The 18,858-nt window shown below is 39.7% G+C and overlaps 2 protein-coding genes across 3 annotated transcripts; one reads left to right on the top strand and one right to left on the bottom strand.

Annotated features, from left to right (window-relative positions):
• The first annotated feature begins 1,423 nt into the window (after positions 1-1,423).
• LOC147213318 (uncharacterized) lies at positions 1,424-5,977 on the top strand. Its single transcript, XM_086143146.1, has 8 exons — positions 1,424-1,483; positions 1,953-2,252; positions 3,384-3,662; positions 3,766-3,873; positions 3,969-3,994; positions 4,331-4,399; positions 4,613-4,684; positions 5,048-5,977. The coding sequence occupies exons 1-8, from the start codon at positions 1,438-1,440 to the stop codon at positions 5,123-5,125; spliced, it is 978 nt and encodes a 325-aa protein (XP_085999272.1). The 5' UTR covers positions 1,424-1,437; the 3' UTR covers positions 5,126-5,977.
• An 838-nt stretch (positions 5,978-6,815) lies between these two features.
• Positions 6,816-15,299, bottom strand: LOC147213317 (cytochrome P450 2K1-like). 2 transcript variants are annotated; one of them, XM_086143191.1, is made up of 9 exons: positions 15,023-15,299; positions 14,120-14,282; positions 13,628-13,782; positions 12,906-13,115; positions 12,123-12,302; positions 9,927-10,068; positions 9,666-9,850; positions 7,895-8,036; positions 6,816-7,610 (listed from the first exon to the last, which is right to left on the bottom strand). In XM_086143191.1, exons 1-9 carry the CDS (start codon positions 15,218-15,220, stop codon positions 7,423-7,425), a joined length of 1,563 nt encoding a protein of 520 aa, XP_085999317.1. In that variant the 5' UTR covers positions 15,221-15,299; the 3' UTR covers positions 6,816-7,422. The 2 variants fall into 2 exon arrangements, with proteins under 2 accessions (XP_085999317.1, XP_085999316.1); XM_086143190.1 differs by having other exon boundaries at positions 12,906-13,066; positions 13,633-13,782; positions 15,023-15,294.
• Between the last annotated feature and the right edge of the window lie 3,559 nt (positions 15,300-18,858).

Below are 18,858 nucleotides of genomic sequence, written 5' to 3'. Positions count from 1 at the left end.
AAGGGGTAGAATGGCACAATCTGTTTAACTGAGGATGTAGGCATTTTGCCAGAGGTGGTCAGCATCATGAGGAGATGATTTAGGCAAAAAAAACATTTTTGTAAAAAAATGACTTCATTATTTTAGGAGCGTGACGATATGTGAACCAAACATACAACATCTGCTCCCTCCCTCCAAGTAAAGAGCAGTAGCTCCCACACTCCTCTGTCTCATTGTGCAATATCCTATTTTTTTTATTTCAGTGGATTCAAACGTTTGATTCATTTTCTTTCTTATTTTTTTCCCTTAATATTTGGGTCAATCTTTTTATTCTGACTTTGTTACCGGTTCACAGATCATGAGTCTCTGCTCTCGTTCTGTCATGCCAGACGCGCTGGAGTGATGCTAAATCATTCAAAATACAAACAGTCAGCAACTTTTGTCTTTTCCCATGAGTATTTTGGAAGATTTGTGAGTATTTACCTGCTTCTTCACACAATTTTGTGCACAATTTCCTTTTACCAAACTGTAAGGAACAGGAAGTAGAGTCTGAATACAAATCAACTGCTGCTCAGTGACCAACATGGAAAGTCAACATGTGGGTTCAACATTAACCTTCTTCTTCTTCTTCTTCTTCTTCTTCTTCTTCTTCTTCTTCTTCTTCTTCTTCTTCTTCTTCTTCTTCTTCTTCTTCTTCTTCTTCTTGGCCACAGAGAATCCTTATTTATATGACTACATTCTCTGCAACTTCTTCTGACACACCAACTAACACCACGTCCTCTTTCAACCCATCCGTGAACCTTGTCTCCTGGCAGCTCCAGCCTCAGCATCCTCCCACCCGGATCTTCAGCATCCCTCCTTCCTCCGACACGCGTCGTACCTCTGATGGAGTCGTTCCTGAGGGCGCAGCGTTGCCCATGCTTGATCGATAAATTCTGGAAATTCAATTTTCCAGCTGGGTTTGCAGTCACGTGACTCAAATTCAGCTCAGAAGAAACATCAGTTCGATCAAGGCACGAATTTTTCTTCAAACTTACTTTTCCGCACCGTGACAAAGAGCGGATCATTTGGTTTGTATGAAATGATTCTTATTCTGGATGCTGTTCAGTCCTGCTGGACGTTTTTATTCGTCTAATTTGTTTGTCGAAGTGTCAATCACAGGAAAAAAAAGGCCCCGGCGTTTTGTTTTTACACACAAAGTTTATCTAACGCGTCGTTCGCAGTCAGAAAGAAAGATGATGTATGTGAGATTCTGGTCTTGGGAGAAATTAAACCGTAAGTTCACCGAAACCAGAAAAGCCTTTTCTTTCTTGCTGTAAAGCCTAACTGCAGAATGAGCCGCCCAAACTCACTGCTGCCGCCACCTATATTTCACAAGTCCTTCGCTTGAGCAGAAAGAGGAACTGCACTTGAGAGCAGAAGATCATTTGTGGAAAAGGAGAGAACGAACTGGGAGGAATGTTTCCTCTGGAATTCATTTTGATATTTCTCTTTCACTTACAAGGTAAAATTGTTTATATCTATTATCTATCCACCGACTTTCAGCAATCGCTCAATTTCTTTGCTAAGATTGTTGTTTTTATCTGTTATTAAGAGAGCTTCTCTTCTTCTTAAAATTTTACCCGCTGCCTGTCACAAACTTTGCAAGTCCCACAAAAATATATCATTTTTATCCCCTCAAGACAAATTGACCTAAATCGGTGTTTCTATTTCATTTGACAAATTATTGGATGTCTGAAGTTCCTTTTGAGTTTGCGGTCTACTTATTCATCACATGAATCATGTGGGCTCTTTTTTCCTCCGACAACGAGACACCTCCTTACTTGTTATCATTTTTATAAAATAAGAAATGTTTTAATTTTTTAATTTTTTTTTAATTTTTTTTTTTTTTTAAATTTCAATTTCTTAAATCATTTTAAGAAATGATTTATTTGCATTCAGCCGATCTGTCAAAGTGTGCAATCTCTCCACAGGAATCAGCAAGGGAACCTTGCCGGTCTACTCCAAAGCTGGAGATGAAGTTGTTCTGTCCTGCAAGAAGAATAACAATGAATGCTCTAACCTCGACTGGCTATTTGCCAAATCATATAAAGAAGGATCCATTTATGTTGTTGAAAATGAAAAAGTCGACGACAGATTACCCAAAGCTTCCCGGTTTAGTCTGGATGCGAGTTGCTCTCTGATCATCAAAAACGTCTCTGTCGAGGACGCTGGTTTGTACACCTGTCGACAATCATCAACAGATGTTGCTACGACTCTGTCTATTATGGCAGGTGAGGTTTTTTTTAATTCATCGCTGAAATAAATCCACAATAACAGCTGTGCACAGGCTGCCTCTCTCTCAGCCATAAAGTAAAATCCCTGTCGATTTGATTCAATGATTCTTTCTATTTTTATCAGTCCTTACCAGTTCTAAGAATAAGAATAAGAATAAGAATAAGAATAAGAATAAGAATAAGAATAAGAATAAGAATAAGAATAAGAATAAGAATAAGAATAAGAATAAGAATAAGAATAAGAATAAGAATAAGAATAAGAATAAGAATAAGAATAAGAATAACTTTATTTATCCCAAAGGAAATTGTTGTGCCAGAGTTATACAAAAAACTATAAATACAAAAAACTTTAAAGTGTCTTAAGTAACAAGTGAAGACTATAAAGTGTCTTAAGGTCTTGAGTACCAAGTGAGTACCAGCTCCACTCCCAGGAGATCCAGCTCTCCTGATGTTGAGTCTGTCGGCATCGGCTGTCTTGAGCCTGCTGCCCTGCACACAACAGCGTAGAAGATGACGCCGGAAACCATCAAGTGGTAAAACATCTGCATGATGGTCCTGCAGATGATGAAACATCTGAGCCTGAACAGGCGGCTCTGACCCCTCTTGAAGATGGTTAGGTTAACTTTTGTGCAATATTTCATTTCATTTCATAACAGCTACACGACAATTTTTCCTTTTATCATTCTATTGTGCACTCCTTACCTCACTTGTTACTAAGACACTTATAGTTTTATCACTTGTTTACTAAGACACTTTATAGTTTCACTGAGACACTTTATAGTTTATAGTTTATTTTTATTTCTAATTCTGCCTTTTCTTTTTATTATTTATTACTGTTATATTTTCTGTAACTCTGGCACAACAATTTCCTTCGGGATTAATAAAGTTGTTCTTATCTTATCTTATCTTATCTTATCTTATCTTATCTTATCTTATCTTATCTTATCTTATCTTATCTTATCTTATCTTATCTTCCACCGAACTGGTATCTGTTCCTTGAAAAGCAAATAGTCTGATGGATATCTTCATCTCTGATTGGTGGAGTTGCCAGTTCGCATCTTTGCTTGTTTGATCTCGAGAAGATACTTTATTAAATTAGAAGCTTTTATTTTCACCTTTATTTTCCAGTCACTGCTTTGCAAGAGAGCGACGGAGGCGTCATATTACGGTGTGCTCTGTATAAGTACACGAGTAACAGTTGCCCAGAAGGAAGCTTCAAGTGGGTGGATGAGGACGACTCCGAGCTGGTACTCACTGATTCTGAGCACCATGTTACCCGACAGACTAATTGCATCTCTCATCTGCTGGTGAAGCGACAGAGTGCACACAACAGGAAATATACCTGTGTGTATGTGATGCCGAACAATGTGAAGGTAAAGGCAGACTACACACCTTTCCCCAAAGAAGGTAGGAAAACATTCCAGATTTTCCAGAAATGTCAAATGAAAAGAAATTCTACAAAATTATCTATGTAGGATTTTTTTTTCTGACTTTCATTCTTCGGCCGCAGATTCTCCTTTTAATAATCTTCTAATCATTATCATCGTCATGGGGTTGGTGCTGGTTTTCATCCTTATCTTTGCTGTTCTCGTCAAACTCAGGAAGCACCGGACAAAAGGTCATTTTCCAAAAAAAAAATAAATCAGCTATTTTATAATCATATGACAACAAATACATCTGTACATCCATTCATGCATGACATTGTGTTTCCAGATTCCCCAAAGACATGTAAAACTCCTGTAAGTAATATGTTCTTTCACATGCATTTACTATCATCCGGCGTAGATACTGTATATATGCATATAAGAAAATCAAATGATCCAACCTTATTTGTAAGTTAAAACCGGTAAAGTCTCACTTCAGTTACTGTCTATAGATGCGAAACAAAAAGGAACATGCGACGTGGCTCTGTGCTCGGTGCTGCCACCTACAGGCGGACAGATGCTACATTTCGGCAACTGATCTGTGATTAAAAAGTGCTGGAATGTTCCCTGAAAGAGAGATCAGTGATTTCTGATAGAGGTTATAACAATTAGGGAAAACAGTGGGATTTTGTTTGTTTTTGTTACTCTCAGGATGAACCGGAAGAGGATCACTACAGCACAATCAACTCCAGCTACGAGTGCGACGCTGCGACGGAGCAGGTCAGTTTATTCCTGGAGGAAATCTTTCTGTGGTTTTCACGAGTGACAACATTAGTATCGCGGTGCTTTGGATTACATCATTGTGTAAAGCTTATGCAGCTCATCAGATTTTCTTACGGTCAGAAAGATTGCATAAAAAAAAATTCTGTTTATTTTACTCTCCCCTTTAGGCTGAACAGAGTTTCTTGACCTCTATATTTTCCCCCCAAACAGGACAAAACCGAGAGCAACCAGACCTACATCACTCTGAACCATGGCCGTTATAAACACACCTCAAAGAAAAAGGTGAGCGTCTCTTGAACCGGTAGACCTAAAACAAAAAGACTTGCCGGGACCCTGCAGAGAGTTTAAGAGCTTTTTCTTGTTTGTTCGGTGATTGTTGGTTCATTTTAAGAGTAAATGTTGCTAATTCTGCATTATCCTGTCAAACTCAGGAGATATGTTTGTTTTTTTTTTTTCGTGGGGTGGGGGGTCAGCAAATTTTTCTTGTTACTGTTGCTTATCGTGATACAGATTTTCAGCTTTTGTCTTTCATTCCAAATTTCTTGCAGAGTGTAAGAGTTTCAAAAATGAAATACTCCCACTCGGATTTTTCCTTTTTAGCTAAGTCTCAGATGAGAGTGATTAATGATATCTTGTCTGAGGCAGGAAGAAGAAGAGGCGGTGACTTATTCTGAGGTCAGGATCGCAGCAGCAACAGACGGCAGCTACACAAGCAGGCACTGAGTAGGAAAACGACATGTTGTATAAAATGATCCTTATTCCAGTTTCTGTCGTCACTGCTTTGCTCGACGTTTAATCAATCCTGAGAGACTTGAGCAACATGTGAGGATGAAAGATTTTATTAGCCATTATTTGGCTCCTTTGTGTCATAAATTGAAGTTTGTTTTTTTGTACAATTTTCCTCTAAAATTGAAGGGATTTATTCACTCTCAACAAACGTAGTCATATCTGTTGTGGCGATATCCATGTTGCTTTCCGAGAAGGAATTTTCGCAAGAGGATTTGATAAAGTATCAAACAAGCAAATTTATAATTTCATATATTGCAAACATTTTTCAAAGTTATTATCTATTCTTGATTGTCTAAAAAGTTTTTAAAATAACTCTCAATGAACTATCCCAACATCTTTTTTGGGGGGGGTTATTTTTAATCTTATTTTACTGGCAGTAATCTTAACTATTAATACAGCAAGCTTTGTGGGTTAGTCACACGCACTCTATTGTAGGTGATAGATATCGGTTGCCAAACTTTTGACTTCTTCAAAAGACATTTATGGTTTGATTCACGCTTCCTCTAAAATTGCCCAACAATTAAAAATAGGGCATTTTTGCCAATTTGATCTCTTCTATTGACAGTTTTCTGCAAAGGCCTATTTAAAGGGATCTGTTGATTTAGTGACTCTGTCTAAAAGCCTCATTTTTTGGGTTGTAATAAGCTGCCATTTTAAACCAGTGTTACCCCCGGCTTGGAGTGGGGAAGCAACTTAAGGCCTGATGTGAAATGTAATGGAAGTTGCCATTCAAAGAAAAAAGGGGCAGGTTGGCTGCTGCTCAAATAAACAAAATGAATAAAACAGTGTCAACGCACAGTAGTAGGTTCATTGGTTCATGAGGGATTGAATGGTTGTACGTCTCTATAATGACTGGTGACCCTTACTGTGGGATTAGCTGGATAGATAAAGAATATAAAATAAAATAGGAATATCCAAAATATAAAACAATAAATATCCATCCTGTGCCTCACACCATATTACTTAGTGCTAGGTAATATGCATGCTATCGGGATGTAAATAAATGAAACCCTGTGGTGTAGCTCCACGATAAACCCAAAGGGTCAACCTCGCCACCGAGGCCACCAGAGGGCCTTCAAGCTGCATGTTCAGCTTCATCCAAGGAAAATGTACTTTACCCGGCTCCGCAGAAGTCTCATGCTTTCATTGAATACCTAATATGCGTTTAAAAATAATTGTTGGGTCTAAATAAAATAAGCCGCAATGATTAGCCGCGACCGCGCATCACTAAGTGATGTGCAGCGACACGTAGCTTCCAGCTTTCCACACTGAACCTTTAGTTTATTATTTCATTTATAGGCTACTGCTAGAAGTGCGCAATTGCTCTATAATAATAAAAGTTATTTATAAAGCCACTAAGAAATCATCACCCTATTTTTGATTATTTTGGGCCATCGTGGCAGTCGATAACTGCTCTGTAGTGGATTATTGCTAACTCAGTTGAGTTAATGGTAAACTTTTAGTTCTGCCCACAGAAATAACAGTCACATACTGCAAAAGCTGCTTGTCAGGAAGTCTTGTTGAGCAAGATTCTGAATCCCTAACTGATCCCTGGGCATTGCTAAGTGTCTTTCCTGCAAGGGTTTAATGGAGAGCAACTAAATAAATTAATACATTTAAATAATTAAACAAATATATATTTATTCATTTTTTCATTCAATTTCATACCTTTTAGGATCCTTGGGATACTGGAGTATATCTCAGCTGTCATTGAATAAAAAAACAGTGGATTGCACGGCCACAGAGAGACAGGCAACCGTATATGTGTTTGTATATATACACATATATATATATATATATGTGTATATATATATATATGTATACAGGCCTGTCTCAGAAAATTAGGATATTGTGATAAAGTTCTTTATCTTCTGTAATGCAGATAAGATTTTTGAGTTTTCTTAAGATGTAAGCCATAATCAGCAATATCAAAATAATAATAGGCTTGCAATATTTCAGTTGATTTATAATAAATCCAGAATGTATGACATTTTTGTTTTTTTTTTTAAGAACACACCTTTTACATGCATTAGGATTACATATTAAGACACTTATACTTGAAAATCACTTTTCTCGCATTAAAATATATTTCACATTTCACACAAAGTGACGATTGGCCGGCATTGCATAAGCTTTTTAATGATGCTCTGATTTATCTTTTTTTTAATTTAAAGTATGAAGCCCGTTTAGGCCTGAAACGAGACCAAAGAAACATAAATCTTTGCGTCCTGTCACTCGATGGCAATGGCGCAAAGTTTGTGAGGTGAGGGGCTGAGGGTGAATCCCACTTGGGGCGTCAGGTCCAGGTCGTCCTCGGAGACCCCGGGTGGAGGAGTGAAGCGAAAGTGCTGCAGGAGGGAGGTGAAGAAGAGGAAGAGCTCCATCCGGGCCAGACCTTCTCCGAGACAAACCCTGCGACCTGGAGGGAGGGACGAGAGAACATGATAAACTCATTTACAACAGAACTTAATCCACTCAAATTGCCCTAAAATCTATGAGATGATATATTCGTATTTGTAAAAAGTCTGAAAATCAGCAAGAAAGTGGGTAAATAAACAAACGAGAAATAAACAAACGTTGACAGAAAACTCGAAACAATTTTCTTGATAACGCGAAAATCACGTTTCGAAAAAACGATCCAATTTCTTGTGTTTAAAATTCAAACCTCAAGCTACATTTGCTTTTTTTCTCGGCGTTATTAACCTGCGGAAAAAGGGATGAAGGCGTCTCTCCTCACAAACTTCCCATCTTTGTCCAGAAAGTGGGCGGGGTTAAAGGTGTGAGGCTCCTCCCACTCAGTCTCATCGTACAGGACCGACGTCAGGAGAGGATAGACCGCCGTCCCCTGGAAACACATGACATTGACTTTGGAGGCAATTTGAACCGTCTTCAGAAGACAGCATCTCTTGTTTATAGTCCTGGGTGAACCCAATACACCTGGAAAGGGTTTATACTGATGCTCTGAAATACCTGGTTAAAAGTTAGTGCAGCGCGAAACACTGTTTTCCCTTCAGTCATCTACAATATGGTAGAATGAATTTCATTTATAACATTATTTTGGCTCGTCATTTTGTACAAGTTTACCTGTTTTTTGCAAGTTGGCCGAAAGGTACCGTATTTTCACGACTGTAAGGCGCACATAAAAGTCTTAGATTTTCTTCAAAATGTGGGACACACCCTTTAGTGCAGTGCACCCTGTGTGTGTTGTTCGCTTATGAAGCACAGTTTAAACTGAAGGCCATCAGATACGCAGAGGAACAAGGAAATCGAGCAGCCGTGAGAGAATTTAAGATGAATGAATCGCAAGTGGAGGAAGCTGGAAAACAAGCTCCGACGGGTCAAGAGGACGCAGCGGAGTTTCCGCGGACTTAAGGCAAGGTGGTCCAAGTTGGAGGAAAAACTTGAGCAGCGGATCATCGAGCAAAGAATGAGCGGGAGAAGCGTTTCGACGGTCACTGTTCGACTAAAAGCAGTGATGCCGGCAGAAGAAATGAAAATGGAAAATTTCAAGGAGGTCCGTCTTGGTGCTCTCATTTCATGAAAGGGTGCCATTTTTCCATCCAGACCAGGACTACGGCAGTGCAGCAACTTCCAGCGGATTATAAAGAAAATCCGGCCATCTTCCGCTCCTACTGCAGCAAACACATTCGACAAACACAAAATGTGAACTCAGTTTTGCTCCGGCTCTATTTTTAAATACGCACACTTGTATGTTTGTTTGTGTGTTGTTGTAAGGCGGACGTAGTAGAGGACACCATGAGAACGTTAAAGAGGGCTGTGGGGGCCTGGATTATGTATAAAAACCCGCGCCCTATAATCAGGTGCGCCTTATGTGTGTGTTAAATACAATAATGGCACACATAACTGAGACTGTGCCTTTTAGTGCGGAGCGCCTTATGGTCGTAAGAATACGGTACCGTAATATTCAGACTATTGGGCGCACCTGAATATAAGGCGCACCCAATATTTTGAAAAGAAAAAAAAATTGCACGTATATATGCTGCACTTGTCCATTTGTAACATGAGCTTCTTACACAGAAAGATTTTTTTTTACTTAATTAAAAATATACCATAAGACCGGTAACACAAATAAAAAATACAGGAAATAGTCACTGCTCGCTATCTTCATTTTTATCCTGCCCGCGAGAGTCGTCTTATTCGGTGTCAGAATTAAACAATTCCTCCGTCTTTTGTTGTCGCCCTCACCGTCACTTGTGTAAACCACGTGTGTGTGTTCTGCAACGTCTGTGCAATTTCACCGGTTCGATGTGACGAGGCTAAATAATTTAGCGTCAAGAGGCTCGTTGGCTTGTTAAAATCATGGTTCAAGCCGCGGTGTTCAATGTCAAAAATGTAGTGGCTAATATTCCGATAATTATAGTTGACATTTGGGTGTCGAAATCCGATCGGTGCGGAAGTTTCATTGACATGGAAGCTTTGGATCCTAACAAAATCTCCCCGTTTCCAGTCCAACCTTCTTGATAAAATAACCGTGGAAGGTGACGTCTTGGCTGGTCCTGTGTGGAAGTGAAACGGGGGCGATGTTGGCGATTCTCTGCGTCTCGTGGATGACGGCGTCCGTGAAGGGCAGGTTCTTCCGGTCCTCTACCTGGACCAGGCGGCCTCCGGTGACCCTCCTCAGCTCATCCTGGACCTGGTCTGGAAGATCAGTTGGTTTTAGGTTTCTTCTGAAGCTGATTCCTCCCGAGGGCCACCGCAGTCTGACCCTTCTTACCCTGTACTTTTGGGTACTTGGCCATCAGCAGCAGCGCCCACTTCAGGGTGGCCGCTGTCGTGTCCGTGCCGGCGGCGAACAGATTTTGGACCGTCCACATCAGGTTCTCGTCATGGAAATGTGAATTTGAGACTCCGGACTCCTGTACGAAAACACATGATCATATCCCGAAGGGTAAATGGCCATATCGGTCGCACGTCTCGGTTTCATTATGTCACATGGAAAATGTACAGATCTGTATTTTTGTCTAAAAATCTGTATTTTTGTCCAAAAACCCAATCAATTTCTTGCATCTGCAAGAAATCTACCAGTATCGTTTAAAGGTTGAAGTTTTAGTTTTTGACATCGACTGTTTTATTCAAAGTTTCCAAGCTCAATCGGGGGGACAGGACACCCTCTCTTTGTCTGAAAATAGGCTTAAAAACCCCTTTTTTGGAGAAAACACATCAGCGAGCCCCTAATTATGCTGCCAAAGGCTTACTCTGCTCTCTCCTTCATCCCTCCCTTCCTATCCTGTCTGCACTTTATCACTTTACGCCTCTCAGCGCCTCGATGTGCAACTGGCTGTTGGACTTCCTGACGGGAAGACGGGCTGTACGGGGCGGCAGGAGCGCATCCGGTACCATCGTTGTGAACACAGGGGCACAACCGACGCACAAATCCGACACTTATATCAAGAACAGGGACGATATGATTATGGTCGTTCTCATCAACGACGGAAACGAGACTAACTAGAGGTTCCAAGGTGAGCTTTCGGCCAAGAGAGCAGACCAGCGTCTCTACTTTCTCTGCAAGCTGAGAAGAACCAGAGCCCAAACCCCCATCATCACCACCTTTCACAGGAGTGCCAGGAGCATCCTGACCAGCTGCATCGCAGCGTGGATCGGCAGCTGCGCAGCATCCTGCCGGAAGAACCTCCAGACTTAATTGCAGAAACATGCCAAAAAATGCACCGTGAGAACTATTCATGCAACTGCGCTTTGATACTGCTATCATTTCTCTTTGTTTCTTGCAACTGCACCTTCGTACGACTGTCACTTTAAAAAGAGATAAAATTAAAAAGAATTGCGCTTTACCCATAATTCCCTCAGCATAGCTCGTCGTTGTTCTCCGTGCCAAATTATTTATAATTTTTTGTACTTTTGCACCGTGGGTCTTGCAGTAATGCTATTTCAATGCTCTGTATGTGTGAATGTATGACAGAAACCCCGGTTCTCTTATTTCACAGGTTCCCAGAGAGACGTGACCAGATCTACTGCAGTTGTCCAGCAAGGGACGCGCTGCAGTTCTTTCTAAAATGAATAATAAAGTTGTTGTTGTATCATGTCTGCAGAACCGTGTGGCTTTTAGCGCTGCTATCATGTTAATAACAACCCTGATACCCTGCATTGTCTCTATCTACCTATGCTTTCTATCGCTGTCCTTTCTCTTTCTGTCCCAACAGGGGGAGACAGAAAGCCGCCCACAGCGAGCTTGTGTCTGTCCAAGGCTTCCTCGCTGCTGTTGCCAAGCACGTAAATACGTTTAAAGTCTGCGGTTCAGACCTGCAGACCTGTGTGGAATGAGCCGTCAGACAACTGAGGTGTGATTAAGCACCATTCTGAATAATCTCCCCTGACTTTACATTTATGTAAATTACTCTAATGCCTCTCCGACTTATCTGCTCTCCCTGTGAGGTTAAATGGCATATTTTTATATTCAAAATTATATCACAATCTGTCTGGACTGTGCAAACATTCATATCATGACTTTTGATTACTTTTATTCCATTTTGCACAAAGTCGTACACACTCTTTACTAAATATGCACATCTTTTTAGTCCAAATTGTAAATATCTCCAAATATTCAAAATTAGCGATTTTAAATTTGTTTTCAACCATTTCTTTTTTGGGGTCTTTTAGTCCCTTCAAGCAGTCTTTCCAGAAGCATTGGTGTAATTAAATTGTCTGTTGTGTTGCGGCTCAGGGCAGAACCACAAGTTTTGACAAGCTACTATATCATTCCCTGTAATGGGAGTAGTAGGTAAAAGGTCACACCGAAGTTTAGGTTTACCTGCATTCCGCCCCCATGTCTGAACAACACAAGGGCTCATTTACATAATGGCGGAAAGACATGCACTCCAAACAATGTAGGACAGATCATTCAGATAAAAACAATCGGGGATCACTCCGATGGTTGCAGAATTGTAAAAACTACCTCCAGATGTTGCTTTCGGACCAGAAAGGCGTCCACGAGGCTGCGGCACATTTGCGGGTTGAGCGTTGCTTCCAGGCCGTGCAAAAGCTCTAAGTTGCTTTTTCTGTATTCAGCGCTGGCCTTGAGGAACTCTTGAATGTCAGACGGCCACGTTCCCATCCATGGAAAAAAGTTGTACAGCTGAAACAAATAAATATAAAAAAAACACAAATAAAAAAAAACAAATCACCCTGAAATTTTATTTAAAACCTGTCAATCTTAAAGCAGATTTTTTTTTGTTTTTTTTGAGTTAATAATTAAACATATGTTTTTCTTCAATGATCCAAATGTTGCAACGCAATGACTGATAGAAAAATAATTTCCTTTGCACACCATCTTGAGATGCTTCCTTGGTAAATAACACTTAGCGTGCTGAAATAGCCTGTAATTAATGAATTGAAGCTGAAACAAAGGCTTAACCTCAGCCTTAATGAGAAATAAATTGAAAATCAAACAAATGAATAAAAAATTAGACATTTGGAAAAATAACTATGTGCGTGCAGAATGTGATTCCAGACAGCAGAAACTTCAGTTGAATCCAGAGAATTTAGAATTTGGAAAAAGCTGCAAAAACAGATAAAAAAGACTAGATTTAAAACAGAATATCTATTATTAGAGAAATATCTCACTTCTATTCTTTGATCCTGTTTTTTCCCCCTTTTTTTTGTTTGATTAAGATTGAATTTCCTTTTTTTTTCAGAATGGTTGTTTTTTTTTTGTAACTGTGTTTTGATGGGATGGCACCTGCATGGACGGGGATCCCGCGAGCTGGATATTCCGGGTCAACTTGTCTACCATGGACGTGAACTCCGGGTCGTCATATTCGAACCTGCTGCCGTAGACGATGGAACAGATGATGTTGGAGACGGCATAGTTCAATGGCTGAGAGGTGTTGAAAGCCTCTCCTGAAACGTAACGTACGGAAATTAATTTTGATTGAGTTTGTGTCACTATCTGCTGAGTTAATGGATAAGTCAAACGAGTTCCATACGTCAAAGCTTAAATATATTCTACTGGTCATGCAACTAAACCTAGTCTGCAAAAGTCTTGCAGACTTATATTAAAATAGATTCTCTACATATGGGCATTTATCACCGCTTTAGATAATACAACGATCATAAAGAAATCACCGTGAAATTATCCATAAAGTAGCAAGGGTAAGTCTGTGTGGGGCATCACATTTCTTTATTGCCTTAAATATGTAGTATTATTATAATTATATGGAGAAAACATGTACAAAAAGCAGGTAGCCAATTAATTTGCATGCTGTTAGAGGTTGCTGGTTGTGCTTTGGGAAATTGTCCAATTTCACTTGATTGGTTAAAAAAATGATTTACCAGCAAATTTTCCGCCACTTGAAGCATTTTACAATAAGCTACTGTAATTTTGTGACAATTTTTGATTGGTGGTCATCCAAATGATGTCATGCCTCAAAAAAAAAAGACAGCTGGGAAATGTCCAAATGCCCTACTTTTGAAATTCCGCAGGACTTGAATGAGATGTTTACATTCCTCCGTGATTTTATCCTCGCACGCCTTCCGTCCCATCCCGAAGTCTCTCAGGCTGCCGAGCGCAAAGCGCCTCATCTCTCGCCACGAGTCCCCGTTCGACCACAAAACCCCTGAGAACCAAAGCGAAGAGATAACCTCAATCAGCTGTGGGTGGGTGTTAGCATCAGTGTGTCAACAAAAAAAAGACTCATAAAAATTGAAATCCTGATCCAAAAATTACCAAAGAAAATAGCTTAAATTGCCAAAGTAGGGCAACAAATTACATTAAAATGAAAAAAAAGATTACTTATAATATTATAATTATATTTTTATTATTATAAAATTATTCAAAATTAGATGGCAACGTGCTGAAAATTAAGCAAGAAACTATTTAATTTTTTTTTTTTTTTCTCTATTCCAGGGTTTTAAACGTCCACGTTTTGCACATTTTTTTGTGTTTTCCGGTACCGTGTCCTTTATTGTATTGCCCCACAATGCGCAGCGGGTCTCGCTCTCCGAACTCCTCGGCTCGGTTGACCAGCGCCTCCTTCACCGTCTTGTATCCGGCCAGAACCACCACCTTCTTGGGTCCCAGGTAAATTGTGAAAACAGAGCCATATTTCTTGGACAGCTGCAAAGTGGTAGAGATGGTGAGGGGTTCTTGGACTTTTCATATCCCATCAATTAAAGGTGACCCCCCCAACACACACACACAAACACATGCCACACACAGAAAAAAGCAAACAAACATGCGAATATAAACAAAAAAAATATGAACTGTTTTGACAATTTTTGGTTGATATTTCTGTCCAAATTTTTCTGACATTTTCTTCAGTTGCCAGATTTATTTTGCCAGGTAATTTTGCTCATTTAAATTCTGTTATTATCATTCAGGCTTTTTTTGCTCAAATGTTCCTCAATTTTACATAATTGTATTCTTTTTTGACTTTTTTTTTATTTTTATTTTGAAAGTCTTTTTAGCTTATATGTTAGAAACTCCACCTGATGTCTTATTTGCTGTCTTTCTATCTTGGTTTTGTTCAATTTCTTGGACATTTCTGTTTCTGAGAAGACTTGAGGTAAAGTCTAATGAATTTGAAGGTTGTTTTTTTTTCTAATTTAGGGTGATTAAATGGATTTTGGACAATTATTTCAAGATTAAGATTGATTTTCACGAATTATTTCTCTTTTCAGAACATATACACAAGGATGTCTGTAGATGTTTTCTTCCCTTGAAGACGTTTCATATCTCAGACGAGAAGCTTCTTCAGCTCTCATATGCATCAGAAGTAAGCATTCCAAGTGAGTAAAGTTAAAACAGTATTTTACACTCATTTCTAAGAGATTCAAATGAATAGATGTGCAGCTCACATTCATGAAGGACTGGTAGGGCTTCTTCAGGTCCAGCTGCAGCAAGTTCCCCAGCAGGGGAAGTGGTTTTGGTCCCGGAGGTTCTTCTCTGCCTGGGTGGACGTTAACGTAGCAGGACCCAAGATAAACAAGCAGCAGGAGCCCTAGAGCCCCGAGCATGGGGGAAAAGCTCAGACCCTGCAGGACCACGTCTAACATCGCTCCAATCCCACAATATGAGACACACTCATGAACTGGTTCAGATTCTGAGCGGAGGAAATCGCATAGGTCATTACAGGTTTTTCCGGTTTCCTGTATGTGTGTGTGTATGTGTATGCGTGACTGTGTGTGTGTGTACGCATGCCTTTGTGTGTGTGAGTGTGTATCCAGGAAGGGTCAGCGGTGAGGTGAATTTAGCTGGACTATGGACTTGTTAAGCCCAGGGGTGGGCAAACTTTTTGGCTAAGGGGCCCCATTGACTTTTAAAATTTGACAGATGGACAGGATCAGCACAAGATTCAATACAAAAATTAAAAAGAAATTAAAAAAATTATAAACAGTACATATCAGACTTGTCTGACATTTGTCTGATCGTTGTTTAACATTTGCTTTGAAAATAGAACCAGCTCGGTTTTGAAGGCTGACATTTGCTTGCATTTCATACACAAACCGGATTTTCCCTTGTAGCTTCACGTCCAGCTCATTTATGTGTGTCAGTCCGTCCACAGTCTGGCTTCTCTGACCTTCTCTCCAAAACATCTAACATGTGCTGATCCTCTGATAGACTCATTCCTGATCCTCTGCATCCTGGTCACTCCCAAAGAGAACCTCAACATCTTCATCTCTGCAACCTCTAGTTCTGCCTCCTGTCTTTTCGTCACTGTTTGTGCTTCTAGGTCGGGGGTCGGCAACCCGCGGCTCCTTCATCGCTACACTGCAGCTCCGAGTGGCTTGGGAAAATAAATTACAAATATTTAGATGAAGTATATTTCATTTGTGTTAATTCCTTTTTTTAACTTTTAGTTCTAAGTTGGAAGATTATCGTGATCTTGAAATATTAAATAAAATTATACTTATCATTTTTCGCGCTCAAAATAACGTCACACTTGCGGAAGCCGGTATTCCCGCCAGCCGGTAAAGTCCAGATTTGCAGATTCTGTGCGCTGAAGTTCAGGAGCAGAATTCCCATAAACCAGGTTAAAATAAATATTTATGAAGATATTTTGCAAATATTTATTTTTTATTGTTTACTGACACACTGAATTTTTCCCGATTTATTTTTAAAATTCAGGTCAAGGTTCCGCTACACGCTCTGAAAGCCCAAAGCTCAAAATGAGTTCATTACATAAATAAAATTTAATTTTCTCTGTAATACTTTGTGAATTTCAGAAACGAAACACTACACACTTGTTTATACAAAGTGTAAAGCTAATAAAAAGCAATATATACAATGGTACCTTTATTTTAGACGTCAAAAAATAATTGCAGCTCCCAGTGTTTTCTTTTCCAAGGAAACCAGGTCCAAATGGCTCTTTGGGCGTTACGGGTTGCCGACCCCTGTTCTAGGTCATACAGCATCACTGGTTTCACCACTGTCTTCTATCACATAGTACCCCTGACACTTTTCTCCACCCCTTCCAACCTGCTTGAACCCGTCACTTCACCTCTTTTCTACACTCTCCATTGCTCTGGACTGTTGTACCTGAAAGTACCTGAAATCCTCCAGCTTCTTGATCTCCACTCCCTGTAGTCTCACCGTTCCACCCGAGTTCCTCTCATTCACAAACATATATTTTTTCTTGCTGCGACTAACTTTCATTCCTCTCCTTTCCAGAGCATACCTCCACCTCTCTAGATTTTCCTCTACCTGTTGTCTGCTCTCACTACAGATCACAATGTCATCTGCAAACATCATGGTCCATGGGGATTCCTGTCTAACCTCATCTGTCAGCCTGTCCATCACCATTGCGAACAAGAAGGGGCTCAGAGCTGATCCCTGATGGAGTCCCACCTCCACCTTGAACTTCTCTGTTACCCCTACAACACACCCCACGACTGTCTCACAGCTAGCATACATGTCCTGCACCAGTCTAACATACTTCTCTGCCACCCCAGACTTCCTCATACAATATCAGAGCTCTTCTCTCGGCACCCTGTCATATCCTTTTTCTTGGTCTACAAAAACACAATGCAGCTCCCTTTGGCCTTCTCTGTACTTCTCTATTCTCAAAGCAAATACTGCATCTGTAGGACTCTTTCTGGGCATGAAGCCATACTGCTGTTCACAAATGTTGACTTCTGCTCTCAGTCTAGTTTCCATTACTCTTTCCCATAACTTCATTGTATGGCTCATCAACTTTATCCCTCTATAGTTGCACATCCCCTTTATCCTTAAAAATAGGCACCATCACACTTTGAATCGAACACAATACAATTCATTTCAGAATTTTACATGTGCATGATTCCATTTATTCCCACATATTACAAATTTCAGCTAATTATGACAAGACACTGGTAGTATCTGCTATTTTAAATGGTTCCTATGAGCAAAAAAAAAAAAAAAAAGCACAATATGAGTTTTCAGAAAATACCTAAAATGGAGCAAAAATTTTGCAAATTTGACAAATGCCGTAATGCTTTTGAAAAATTATCACCTGAACTGAGTGAGAAATTACTGAGAAATTAATCATGAATGAATTAATACAAAACATTTAGAAAAAGATGGCATGATGGTTGAGTGTCTTGATGGTTGCGGACCTGTGAAGTTCAGCGTCGACATTCCAGACTCTCCTGATAACAATCCAATCACAAGGCAGAGGACAGAAGTTGTCTGATAGTCATCCAGCAAAATGGGAAACACACGTCAGTGATCCGGGAGAGCATGTTGGGTTCACCTGAGGATTCTCAGTGTCCTATAAGGCCAGTCTTTACAGCAATTGTGGTTGCTATGGTAACTATGTCTACAAACGTAGTCTGCTCTGGAGGCTAGACTATTTAATGTACAAACATGCAGCTTAAGTATTTTCTTGACGTACTGGTTCATTTTATGTAATTGAAAAGAATAACCTACAAATACTGATAACTCATTTTTTCTATTTGTTTAAGTGCAAAAAGAGTAAAATGATGTCATGAAAATGTTTACATTTACAAACTATAACATGTGACAAGTCCATCGAGGCAACTTTGTATATATTGTGGAGATAGTTGTCGTCGATACCTTTTTTTTTCCGAGATTTTGGGATTTGTTGGATTGTTTTATTTTTGTTTTTGTTTTTGCAGAAGACTACAATGGAGGAAGCTCGTTTCTAGAGTTGTATATAGGATAAGTTTTTAATTAGAAAACTTACAAATATTATGTCTCAGGTTGTTTTATACACATGTGCATTACAGCTTATACGTTGGGCTGGAACTTCAAAGGCAAGAAACATTTTCAACAGACATCTGGAATGGCAAAAATAATATCTTTAACTTCATGATAAAAACAACTTTTCAAGACTCGCTGTTGAGTTATTCCTGAAACCTAACAACTTCTAGCATTCACAAGTTTTTTAATAAAGAGGCATCGAGTCTTTGACATTTCAGAATGTCATTTAAGGCCTTGTTTGTGAGCTTTGAGCGGAGCTTCCTTGTATTAAAGTTCATTACAGAGAAAACATGTTGAAAACGTTAAGGCTATTAATTTGGGGCACCCCGGCAAGAGGTGTTGATAAAAATGGTCCAAGCCTGCGGAGGCAAATTTGTCCAAACAACTCTGCAAGTCAGTTATTTTGAGTTGGATGTCAGCAGGCAATTGAGAATCTTTGAATCTTTTAAGTAGAAAGCAAAAAAACCGTTTTGAGTCTTTCAGTTGAAATGGA

Source organism: Fistularia commersonii, chromosome 36 (genome assembly GCF_037954325.1).
Source record: "Fistularia commersonii isolate RoL2024-O1a breed Wild chromosome 36, RoL_Fcom_v1.0, whole genome shotgun sequence".
NCBI lineage: Eukaryota > Metazoa > Chordata > Actinopteri > Syngnathiformes > Fistulariidae > Fistularia > Fistularia commersonii.
This window is presented reverse-complemented; position numbering and strand designations above follow the sequence as displayed.

Coding starts and splice junctions, on each gene's coding strand:
- LOC147213317 (XM_086143191.1), bottom strand. CDS start 15,220: ATGTTAGACGTGGTCCTGCAGGGTCTGAGCTTTTCCCCCATGCTCGGG. Junction 12,303..12,905: donor CGGGATCCCCGTCCATGCAG/GTGCCATCCCAT, acceptor TATTTGTTTCAG/CTGTACAACTTTTTTCCATG. Junction 10,069..12,122: donor TCCGAAAGCAACATCTGGAG/GTAGTTTTTACA, acceptor GTTTTCGTACAG/GAGTCCGGAGTCTCAAATTC.
- LOC147213318 (XM_086143146.1), top strand. CDS start 1,438: ATGTTTCCTCTGGAATTCATTTTGATATTTCTCTTTCACTTACAAG. Junction 3,663..3,765: donor CACACCTTTCCCCAAAGAAG/GTAGGAAAACAT, acceptor CTTCGGCCGCAG/ATTCTCCTTTTAATAATCTT. Junction 3,995..4,330: donor CAAAGACATGTAAAACTCCT/GTAAGTAATATG, acceptor TGTTACTCTCAG/GATGAACCGGAAGAGGATCA.